The sequence below is a fragment of the Dipodomys ordii genome, unplaced genomic scaffold (genome assembly GCF_000151885.1).
Source record: "Dipodomys ordii isolate 6190 unplaced genomic scaffold, Dord_2.0 Scaffold54, whole genome shotgun sequence".
Lineage (NCBI taxonomy): Eukaryota > Metazoa > Chordata > Mammalia > Rodentia > Heteromyidae > Dipodomys > Dipodomys ordii.
Window position 1 is genome coordinate 3,911,177 of NW_012267270.1, and position 11,976 is coordinate 3,923,152.

Below are 11,976 nucleotides of genomic sequence, written 5' to 3' on the forward strand. Positions count from 1 at the left end.
TGTTTGATGTTGGTGCTTAAGTGTCTGGATTTTATATAAACGCAATCATAGTGAGTTTATTCTACAATGAATGACTTACCTTTTCACTCAGTAATTGTGTCTGTGAGATGTCTGTCACCAAATGATTGCATGTAGTGGTGTAGTGTCTCCTTTCTCTGCTGTGTGGCGGTCATTTGTATGAATATACAACTTTTTCTGGCCTTTTTAATCCGCAATCTATCTGTGGGGACAAGATCTTTGCTCTTCCACATCAGTTTTAGGATCAGCTTGTCAAGATTCAGCAGTGAAACCCACTGATTCTCTCTACATCAGTTTGGAAATGAGCATGTCCATAAAATTGAATTTTCCAGTTCATGAACACAGTGTATCTCCTCACTGAATGTTTCCAATAAAGTGAGACTTTTCTCATAATGATGCCTTTTGGTGTATTCTTAAGTATTTAATATTTCAATGCTGTTATATCTGGTTTAGGAAAAGAGGTCATATCCAGCACATCTAAAACTCAACATGCAACTACTTGTAGATTCTTTTGAGTTTTCTGTATCTACAGTCCTGTTACCTTCAATTTGTTTTCGACTTTTTGTTTCTCCATTCTTCTTGCCCTCCTATAAGAGTCCACTATATATTGTAGGAGCCCCTTCTTTCTGACTTTAGAGGGAGTTTAATGTTTCACAATTAAACATGACCTTAGCTTCCCAAACATTAAATTTAACAGTATTAAATGAGATGTAGATTTGTTTTCTTCTTTCTGTTTTAGACAGTTTCACCATGTGGCTTTGGCTGGTCGGGGACTCATGCTCCTGCTTTAGCTTCCTGAGTGCTGGGATCACAGGTTTGTGCCAACAGGTGCTGTGTAACTGGGGTCTTTATAAGTGCTTGTGTCCACTCATTTTTTTTGGGGGGGGGTCTGGTCGTGGGGCCTGAACTCTGGGCCTGAGCACTGTCCCTTAGCTCTTCAGCTCAAGGCTAGCGCTCTACCACTTGAGCCACAGCGCCACTTCTGGCTTTTTTTTCTGCTTATGTGGTGCTGAGGAATCAAACCCAGGGCCTCATGCATGCAAGGCAAGCGCTCTACCACTGAGCCATCTTCTCAGCCCTCCACTCAGCTATTGAGTTTTACATGTGAAACAAATTTTAATCACTTTTTAAAAGTCAGATCAATCGTTCTCTTGCTCTCTACTGATTTTAGATTGATTTATTTATTTTGGTGCTTGTTCTGGGATTTGAACTTGGGGTTTAGACGCTGTCTCTGAGCCTTTGCTGCTCAAGGCTAATGCTCTATCACCTGAGCCACCACAGCTCCACTTCTGGCTTTTTAGTGGTTAATTGGGGGTAAGAGTCTCATGGACTTTCCTACCTTGGCTGGCTTGTCTAGCCATGATCCTGAGATCTCAGCTTCCTAAGTAGCTAAGATTATAGGCATGAGCCACCATATCCAGCTCCCCACCCCTCCATATATATATATATATACACACACACACATATATATGTATATATATATATATATATTCATTTTTTGCCAGTCCTGGGGCTTGAACTCAGGGCCTGAACACTATCCTGGAACTTCTTTTGCTCAAGGCTAGCACTCTACTACTTGAGCCACAGTGCCACTTCCGGCTTTTTCTGTTTATGTGATACTGGGGAATCGAACCCACGGCTTCATGCATGCTAGGCAAGCACTCTACCACTAAGCTACATTCCTAGCCCTTATTATTATTTTTTTTAATATAAAGCAATCTTAGAGGAGAATGCCTCTTTGAAAAGATACTGTAACTAAAAACTGAAGAGAAAATAGAATTCAAATCATTGGGAAAAAATTCATACTCAGAAGAGCTGGTAACAGAAGAAAAGGATATGAGAAAGAGAGAAGAAAATCAGGATCAATCTTTTCTTTTTTGGAATGGCCCTCAGTCAGATACCAGCCTTAATTGGGAAGTCCAAGGAGAACAGAGAAAGAGGATTGGGGAGAGACATCAATGGAAGCCAGCAGCAGCAGCAGCAGTAGTGTTCTGAGAACTGCAGACTGCACACCTAGCTTCACCCACAGCGAAACAAACAGTAAGTATACAGGCAAGTCACAACATTGAAAACCACTGAGAAAAAGGTGGTCAGCAGTAGAAATGACATGGAAATGGACACATAGCCACAAGTAAAATAATTCCCAACTTCAAATATTATGACTCTGACTTAAAAAGGTAGCCATGAGCCAGGCGCAGGGGCTGATTATGTAATTCCCAGCTACTCAGGAGGCAGATATCCAGAAGATAAAGGGTTAAGGCCAAGCCAGGAGGTGGGGGAGTTCATGAGACACATCTGTGATCCCAACTGCATTGGAGGTTGTAGGGAGGACTGAGATGTGAGGTTGAAACTTGGCAAAAATATGAGACCTCTCGTCTGAAAATTAAGTAAATTAAAAACTGACTAGAGACATGGCTCACGTGGTAGAATGTCTGTCTAGCAAGCTTGAGGACTTGAGTTCAAACCCCAGCACCACCAGAAAGAGAACAAAAGGAAAGGAACCTATGAATATATTTCACCAAGTAAGGAACAAACTAAGATGTGGAACCCAGGGAATAGGGGACCCTCAGAGAATATTCTTTTTTCTTTTTCTTCCAGTTGTGGGGTTTGAACTCAGGGCCTGGGTGCAGTCCCTGAGCTCTTTTGCTCAAGGAAGGCTAGTGTTATTTACCATTTTGAGCCACAGCACCACTTCCAGTTTTCTGGTGGGTAACTGGAGATAAGAATCTCATGGGGGGGCTGGGAAGGTGACTCAGTGGTAGAGCGCTTGCCTTGCATGCATGAGGCCCTGGGTTCGATTCCTCAGCACCACATAAGCAAAAAGAAAAAAGCCGGAAGTAGCGCTGTGGCTCAAGTGGTAGAGCACTAGCTTGAGCTGAAGAGCTGAGGGACAGCGCCCAGGCCCAGAGTTCAGGCCCCACGACCAGACCCCCCCCCCCAAAAAAAAAATCTCATGGGACTTTTCTGCCTGGGCTGACTTCAAACCATAATCCTCAGATCTCAGCCTCCTGGGTAGTTTGGGATTACAGGTGTGAGCCACTGATGCCTGGCAAAGAGAATATTCTTGTTAGCAAACTATCCTCAGGGAAGCAGAGGATGAATGAAGAAAAAAGAGAAACCATCAAATTGCAACTATTAGAAAACTATATAAATAAAAATTCAAGGCAATTAGTAACTGGAAAGATTTGAAGGTTCAAAAAATGTAATTTATTTATAACTCAGTTTCTGCCTTTACCGTGAATAAATTTCCATAGCAATATAAATAATAACCTTTTAGATTATATTGATTCATCTAAAAAAGAAGAGGGGTTACGCTTCAAGAGAGCTAAAGCTAAGGCCTCATCTAGTACAGGGGGCCAGCTGATGATGTTAGAACTGACAACAAGCAAGAGGAATACACACATTTAAAAACAGAGCTAAAAGAACTAGAACTGACTGGTGCAGGGATAGCCTTGACAGTGAGATTGCTTTCTTGTTATCTATGAATACCGTATTTCTCAGTATATGTGTGCTTCTAAACAAATAGCAAGACAAGTCCTCTTCTTATCCTTAATGTATACAGTTTCCTGGAGCTTTGCTGGTGCTAGTGGGCACCCTGCGCTGTTTCTTACTTCCTGTTCCTTTAGCCTCATCCTAAGATGTAGTTGGTATGTTTCTTACTAACAGGCATATAGTGTAACATTACATAAATTAATATTAGGGGCTGGCATTGATGTCCCCTTTCATCATCATGAATAGAACGCAGATCAGATGTTCTTGTTCTGAGTTCACACAGCTTAAGAGTGCAACTCATGGCCTGATGGGTGAAAAGGATTGGAAAGTCAGTGGCTGACACAGGACACTGCCCGTCCCCGCCTTGCTGGATCACACAGCTTGGGTGACAAGGGGCTCATCACCTTTCCAGGCAGGCCTTCCACCTTGGCTGAGTCCTGTGGGTTGAGGGCTCTGAGCAGCACTCCCTGTACCCCTACATCCTTGTTTCCAGGCTACATCTTCTGCTTGTTGTACCAGCTGTGCCTCAGGTGGTCTGATGTGGAAATCCTTTACCACTGACCCAGGAAGTCCCATCTGTGAAGGGTGGGTTGTGGGGGATGGCTTTTTCTTCTGTCCAGACCCCTCCTTTCTCTTAACATGGCCTGGGATGCCCTTCTTGGAGGAGTTACGGTAGTGTCCCCCTTGTTGTTGCGTTTGGGGCGTAGAGGCTGGTACTGGGTGCAGGTGGTCAGCTTGGACTGCTGTCAGTCACCCTTCTCCGGTTGGGCTGCCCAGGTTGGAGGGTGCCAGGGCTGAAGGCAGCTCACCAACAATCTGGTCAAAGTACTGTATTTTACATGAGAGGAGAATGAAGCCTAGAGGGATTTGGTTTCTTCCTGAAAGCTCAGGCTGTGTGCCATACACACAACTCATCAGGCGGGGAGCGGGAGGGGGGTTGGGGAGCGGGAGGGGGGTTGGATAGGCCTGGAAGCAGCAAGCCTGACCTGACCCTCAACAGGCTTCAGGTGGCTTCCTTTAACCTTCAGCTTCACTCCACACTTCTGGTGGGCACTTTTCCAGTATATTCTGTCCCACTCTGCTCATTGCCTAGTGAACTTTCCATCCACGGGGGTGACTTGGCTCTCAGGTGTAGAATAGCATCCTGCTGGGCACTTCTGAGTGTCTGCCTTCTGGACTACCTCCCCAAGCCCCACAAATGCCTGTTCTGGTGCCCCCAGCCCACCTGTGCCGCCTAGCGCAGCCTTCCTCTCCAGGAATGTTGTCTTTGGCCATCCAGGTCAGAAGCAGCTGCTGTCTGTCCTTTAGGAGGGTGCTCGGGATGGTTGGGATCTCTAACGCCCTCCATGGATCCCCGCTGCCCTCTAGTATCACCGCTTAAATTGGAACACTTCCTGGGCCTCAAGGGGCTTGAGGGAGTGACTGAGCTCAGGACGTGGGAAATATGTCCTGGGGAAGGTGGCATTTCTCTGGGCCACAAGGGGAAAGTGGCACCTATGGCTTGCCAAGGAAAAGTATCGATGCCTGTGCTTCGTGCTTCACCTGCAGCCCCCGAACCCCAGGGGTGACTGAGCACAGCCTTCCTCAAGAAAAGCGTGCTCCAGCCAGGCCTATGAAGGAAGCCTGTGTGCCTCAGGGAAGAAGTGGAGGAGGGCAGGGCCTCTCTTCTCACATAGACTGTTTCACAGCTTTCTGGGACCTGGTAAGGTTTCTGGAAGGAGCTGGGAAGGGTGCTGGGTGGTCCTGAGGGAGGAGGCACTGGGTGCTCACTGGCTTGCTGCTCAGGCCTCGGTGGTGCGGGGCTGCTTTGGAGAGGAGGGGAAGCTGGGACCCAGCACGTGGCCGGGCTGCGTAGGGTGTGGCCTGACTCCGCTGGGTCCACCCAGGCAGGAAGTGGCTGGCTCCATTCCACTGGGGCTCGGCCGCTGGCGGGGGCTCAGGCAGCCACCAGCCCCTCACTCACTGGCATGTTGATGTGGGCGCTCAGCAGGGGGGCACTGCGGCCTTCGCGGAGCACCAGAACCTAAGGAAGAGGCTCCATGACAGAGGGGGAGCAAATCTTGACACCATGTCCCCCTACGCCAAGGCCAAGCCACTTGTCCACTTGTCCATGTGGACCCTAACTGCTGGCCACCAGGGCAAGGCCAGAGGGCTGAGGAGAGGCTGGTAGGCCACAACTGGATGATACCCCACACAAGCCCAAGGGCGTTATCCACACGCACTCCTGACGTCCCCTAAGAAGCAGGGTGGGTGACCTACCTTGATCATGTCTGAGATGCCCTTGCTGCTGAGGCTCTCCACAAAGGTCTCCAGGGGGTAGCTGAGCCCTGGCACCAGCAAGGGCACCTAGATTTGAGGACCAAGAGAAAAGAAAATCAGGCATCACGCTTGGATGGTGTTAAGAGACTTTCCAAGGTGGCACTTGTGCCCACGGTCTCTGTTGGGTCTTGGGACCCTCTGGGGGTTGTGGGATGGTCATGGAACAGGCAGTGTGGAGAGGAGAACCAGGGCCGCATGGCATGTCTGGGGTTAAACCTAGACCCCTGCACGACGCAATGTAGAGGCCTTTAGCCTGGGCCCTGCTCTAAGGGCAGAGTTGGGGTCTCTTCCTGTAGTAGAAGCAGTTATGAAGCAGGGTGGGCTCTGGGGGTACGCCAGTCCTCAGTGGCTCCGCTGTTTTCCAGAACTTTCTGTATGGTTCCCTGGGGCCGTTCAGGTTGGGAGAAAGGTAACAGAGGCAGAAACTGGTTACACCCTTGCTGAGCCGACTCTGGTCCTGAGCTGGAGAGTCAGACATTGCCCACTTTCCTACCTCAACCCGATGGGGGCCTGGGGGTGTCCAGCTATAACTCAGCCTACCCCAGCTGCCACATCCTCTGCCTGGGTGTCAGGGTCCTATACCTTGAAGAAGGCCCGAGGCAGGGCATAGAGAGCCTCGTTATACAGGAAGCAGACCAACAGCCCCAGCAGGGGCCTGGCTGTCGAGGTGTTCTGCAGGTGAAGTGTGAGCTTAAAGGTGGGGCCCAGGCCCTGAACCTGTGGAGAGAGTGGGTAGAGAAGGCCCTCAGGACCCTGGTCCTGCCTGCCTGCTCATGGGGCCACCCTTCCAGCTTTTTTTTTTTTGTCGGTCATGGGGTTTGAACTCAGGGCCTGGGCATTGTCTCTCAGCTCTTCAGTTCAAAGTGAGCACCCTACCACTTAAGCCACAGCACCACTTCCGGTTTTCTGGCAGTTAATTGGAGATCAGTCTCACAGACTTTCCTGCCTGGGCTGGCTCTGAACCGCGATTCTCAGATCTCAACCTCCTGAGTAGCTAGGATGACAGGCGTGAGCTATTGGTACCCAGCCCCCCTCTAGCTTTTTCCATCTGCTTCTCAAAATGCACAGAACCCTGGGAAGTGCACAGGGCTCAGCAGAGACCCAGAGGGGAGGAGGGGATGGAGGCCACTTGTATCTGGGTTTGTGTGGGCTCTTCCTTTGCCCTGTGTCAGTCCATGGTTGGGGACCCCTGGAGCCGGGGTCATGGTGGCCTTCCCTGTCCCCAAGTCATCAGTCCCAACACCCTGGGTTGCTGTGGCTACCAAAGCAATCAGCTTTCTTTCCTGTGCGAGGGCCAGAATGCCCCAGGGTCACTCCTTTACCCCAAATCTGAGGGCTTGTCTGGGGCAGTATGCAACAGGGAGCTGGGCAGGGTGACCTCTGTGGCCAGCTGTAAAGGAGGTAAGCAGGTGAAAGGTGCTCTCCCAGCGGGCATGGGACTCCAGCAGGTGACAAAGAGCATGGGGCTTGGCTTGACACCGACACCGGAGGCTTAACATGTGTGGTATGGGGGTCACCTTCTCCTGCCCTCTGGCAGGGCGCACTCACCACTGCGTGGAGCTTGAGCGGCTCCCGGTCTGTCGCTGACATGGGGCTCAGGCTGGACTCAAGGGCCTGCACGTAGGCGCGGGCAGCTCGGAGCCGAAGAAGGTAGAGGTCCGTCTGGAAGGTTCGGTGCATGGCTGCGGAGGGGACATGGAGCAGAGACTGGAACGGGGCAAGGGGCTCCTGCTCAGGCTGCTGTGGGGAGGATACGCAAGGAAGATAGGCTGGCGGGATCTTCAGAGGCTGGGAACATGGGGACCGGAAGGGCCAAGGCCCTGTGGCCAGCCTTAGGCAACACTGGACCATGTTCTCCTATCTGGTTCTCTCACCATCTTGCTGCCGGGCTCCTTCTGTTCCACCCTCAAGGCTTGTGCCTCGCTGGCCTTGACCTTGGTTCCCTCCACCCTCCCTCTTATTCCTCACACCATCTGCAGCTGGCCAAAGAGCAACATTTGCCAGCTCCTGGCAGTGTGTCCACACTGGGCATTGTGTACTGTGTCCCTAGCAGTTTGTGGGTACCTGGTCTGCCTCTTGCTCTAATGATTTCTTGGTCCTCTCCACCAGTTCAGCACTACCTTGGTGTTCAGACTCAGTCGCTGCTGGCCCACAATTCACTCCTCATCTCTTACCACTGGCCAAACGCCAGTGACCCTGTCACGTCGCCTCCAGGGCCCCGCGTGTCCTACGCCCCATGCTCCTTCCTCGGCAGGCCCAGTTCCGTGGTCTTCTTTGATTTGTGGGTGAGGTGCCTCTTGCACCTAAGTGCCAGGCTTTCTGTATAACTCTTCATGGATTGACTCTGAAGCAATCAACATTATAATATTAGGTCTTCCCACCTTGAGGCTTAGGAAGTCTCTCTATAGAAACATTCAGGTGGACTTCAATGTTCTTGAAGGTAGTTTCATAATTTTAGTTTTTGAACTCAGGACCCTAAGCTTGCCTGCTTGGCTAGTGCTATGCGATTTGAGCAACACCTGAAGCCTGGATTTCTGCTGGTTATTTTAGAGACACTGCCACAGAATTTTTTTTTTTTTTTTTTTGCCAGTCCTGGTGCTTGAACTCAAGGCCTGGGCACTGTCCCTGAGCTTCTTTTGTTCAAGGCTAGCACTCTGCCATTTGAGCCACAGTGCCGATTCTGGCCTTTTCTGTGTATGTAGTGCTGAGGAATCGAACCCAGGTCTTCATGCACGTTAGGCAAGCACTCTACCACTGAGCCACATTCTGAGTCCTATCATAGAAGATCCTCCCGATCTTAGCTTCTCAGGTAGTTAGATTACAGGCATGAGCTGCTTGCAACCTAGCCTAAGTTTCTTTTGTCTTCTTTTCTTTTTCTTTTTTCTTTCTTTTTTTTTTTTTTGGGTCCGGTCATGGGGCCTGAACTCTGGGCCTGGGCGCTGTCCTTCAGCTCTTCAGCTCAAGGCTAGCACTCTACCACTTGAGCCACAGTGCCACTTCCGGCTTTTTTCTTTTTGCTTATGTGGTGCTGAGGAATTGAACCCAGGGCCTCATGCATGCAAGGCAAGCGCTCTACCACTGAGCCACCTTCCCAGCCCCTAGCAGCTATTTTATGGAATCCTGTGGCAAGTGCTGTGGATATATTGGCGTGAACTGGACACCTGCCAGACCAGGATTCGGCCCTGGACAGTGGGAATTAACCTGTTACTAATGATCTGTGATAGTGGGCCAGCCCTGTGCAGGTCTAGCTTTCTACATGTGGGTCTGCCTATGTTTCAGCATCACATCCTCCTCCTCTTTTCCCAGCCTGCCCCCTTCACACCAACTCCAATGCCAGCTCTGAGTCCCCCACCTTTCGTGGTCATGATGAGGGTGTTGTCCTCCCGCCCATAGCGGCCGAAGCAAAGGCTAGTCACAGCATCCTATGTGGAGATACTGGAGTTTAGTTAGGGGAACATCTTGGAGAGGAAAGAAGATGGGAGGGTGGGGGAGGGAAGAAGAATGTAAGATCTCATGAGAAGAAGCCCGGGGGCACACTTGGAAATATTTCCTCTATTTGCCATCTCCCCTTCAACCTCACTGCCACTGCCAAAGTTCTAGAATAAACCTCACTGGTCCACTCTTTTTGGGGTAGTCTCCTAATTGGTCCCCAGTTGTCTCTGCTGCCTTTCAAAACTCCAAGCCTCCAGCTGGGGGCATAGTTGAAGTGATAAGGTACCTGCCTAGCAAACACAAGGTCCTGAGTGCAAACACCAGAACCTCCAAAAGGAAAAGAAGAAAACAGCCCCTTCCCCCGAAAAAACCTCTAATGGCTTTTGTCCTCCTGTTTGTCATATCACATCAGCCTTTCAGAAATTATCCACATTCTTTTTACCTATCCCCATCTCCTGCCCTCCCAAGTCCCAAACCAGTTGCTCTTTGATTTTATATTGAGGCCCAAGACAATGTATACACACAAACATACAAACCACGCTTACATCTGATACACTCTGAAATTTCTTAAGTTTTGGTTTGGTGTGGTTTTGTCACTTGTGGAGCCTGGATGCTGTCCCTGAGCTCTTTTGCTCAAGGCTGGTGCTCTACCATTATGAGCCACAGCTCTACTTCTGGTTTTCAGGTGGTTAATTGGAGATCAGAGTCTCATGGACTTTCCCTCCCCCAAGCTGGCTTCACACCTCAATCCTCACATCTCAGTCTCCTGAGTTGCTGGGATTACAGGCATGAGCCACTGGTGTCTGGTTTTCTTAATTTTTATTTTTTTAATATTTTTTAAGATGAATTTATTTTGCTTTTCTTCTTTTATTATTATTATTTTTTAATGTCAATCCTGGAGCATGAACATGGGGCCTATCCCTTTGCTTTTTTTTTTTTTGCCAGTCATGAGGCCTGAACTCTGGGTCCGGGCACTGTCCCTCAGCTCTTCAAATCAAGGCTAGTGCTCTACCACTGGAGCCACAGCGCCACTTCCGGCTTTTTCTGTTTATGTGGTGCTGAGGAATCGAACCCAGGGCCTCATGCTTGCAAGGCATGCACTCTACCGCTGAGCTACCTTCCCAGCCCCTTCTTAATTTTTAAATTGTTGATGATTACCCAATTTGTGTGGGGGCTGGGGTGGGTGGGGGTGGGTTCTAGGGCTTGAACTCAGCACTTGGGCACTGTCCCTGAGCTGCTTTTGCTCAAGACTAGCACTCTATCACTTGAGCCACAACTCGATTTTTGGCTTTTTCTGTGATTAATTGGAGATGAGTCTCAAGGACTTTCCTGCACAGGCTAGCTTCAAATTGTGATCTCAGATCTCAACGTCCTGAGTAGCTAGGATTACAGACATGAGCCTCCACTGCCTGGCTTGACACTCTTATCACCAATTAGCCACCAAATGGCCAGAAGTGGCACTGTGGCTCAAGTGGTATAGGACTAGCCTTGAGCAAAAAAGCTCAGGGACAGCACCCAGGCACTGAGTTCAAGCCTCAGTACCAGCACACACAAAGGAAAAAAAAAAATATTCAAGCTTGTCAGTCTTTGTTGGCTGGAATGTTCTGCCCTCTGTCTAGCTGGTAATGTGATTTGCCAGGTGGATAAATGGTTACTCACTCTGTGGTGCCCCATGAATTTCATCCCCAGTCCTCCTCCCCATCTCTTGGCTCTCTCTGTGCTTTCCTAGTGCCTCTATTAGTTCCTAGTTAGTCGCCTTCGATTGTATGCGCCCTAAAAAACGAGGGCTTCTGCCTCCCCAATAGAGTGATTTGTACATACAAGGGGCTTACCACGTGCATTGCCCTCTCTCCCTGTGCACTGCAGATTACCAGGGCCTCTGCCTTTCTAAGCAAATACTCTGCCACCTGACTCATGACCCTCAGTCCAACAGACATTTGGGTTTGTTTTGCAATGGGGATCAAACCCAGGGTCTGTGTATGCCAGGCAAGCACTCTACCATGGAGCCTCACTCTAGCTCTCAACAAATGTTTCCCAGATGCCCGGATGTGAGGTCAGGTGAGAAAGCATGGATGGGGCTGAGGTGAGGAGGAGCCAGAGGCAGATCTCAGAAGAGGGGCTCACCGGGGTGCGGATGACGTTGAGCAAGGCCTTGTCACGGTAGATGTGGACCTCGCCATTGGCCAGCCCCGCCATGACAGCCTGCAGGCCCCGCGAGCGCTGCTCCAGGAGGTTCATGGTCAAGATGGTGGCGGGCAGCTGCACTGTCCACAGCTTCTTACCCTGGCGGGGAAAGAGCCGGTGTTGCAGGAGGCTCAGGGCTTCAAGGGGAAAGAAGGGGCATGGGAATTGCAGGGCAGGGGAAGCCAGAAGGATCTCCCAGCAGCACCTGGGGCAGATGGGGGGTTTGAGGGGGATCGACGACAAGGGCTCGCTGGGCCACACCTTGTGGGTGAAGCCGTGCAGGCTGTCTTGGGTGCTGCCCACCACCAGGACCTTGTGTACCCGGACAAGCCCCACCGGCTGGGCACTCAGTTCGATGACATACTTGGGGCGTTTGGAGTCTCTGTGGGATAAAAACAGCAGCTTGGCACCAGAGAATCCTTTTTTACCTCTGCCACTGAGTGCATGTGTGAGCGCGGGTAACATCAAGTGTGTTTTCTAACCCTGTCCCCTCCCACCTTCACTGTGGTCACCTGTGTACGAGCCTGGTAT

The 11,976-nt window shown here is 50.2% G+C and overlaps 1 protein-coding gene across 1 annotated transcript in view; it reads right to left on the minus strand.

Annotated features, from left to right (window-relative positions):
• Nucleotides 1-4,462: 4,462 nt before the first annotated feature.
• Bbs1 (Bardet-Biedl syndrome 1) overlaps nucleotides 4,463-11,976 on the minus strand; it is an 18,503-nt gene continuing 10,989 nt past the window's right edge. Inside the window, exons 10-17 of the mRNA XM_013020843.1 lie at nucleotides 11,707-11,827; nucleotides 11,386-11,544; nucleotides 9,141-9,251; nucleotides 7,734-7,772; nucleotides 7,378-7,554; nucleotides 6,412-6,546; nucleotides 5,770-5,856; nucleotides 4,463-5,533 (exon numbers count right to left, since the gene is read on the minus strand). Of these exons, the coding sequence (XP_012876297.1) occupies nucleotides 5,447-5,533; nucleotides 5,770-5,856; nucleotides 6,412-6,546; nucleotides 7,378-7,554; nucleotides 7,734-7,772; nucleotides 9,141-9,251; nucleotides 11,386-11,544; nucleotides 11,707-11,827 (916 nt within the window). The 3' untranslated portion in view covers nucleotides 4,463-5,446. The remainder of the gene's footprint in view (nucleotides 5,534-5,769; nucleotides 5,857-6,411; nucleotides 6,547-7,377; nucleotides 7,555-7,733; nucleotides 7,773-9,140; nucleotides 9,252-11,385; nucleotides 11,545-11,706; nucleotides 11,828-11,976) is intronic.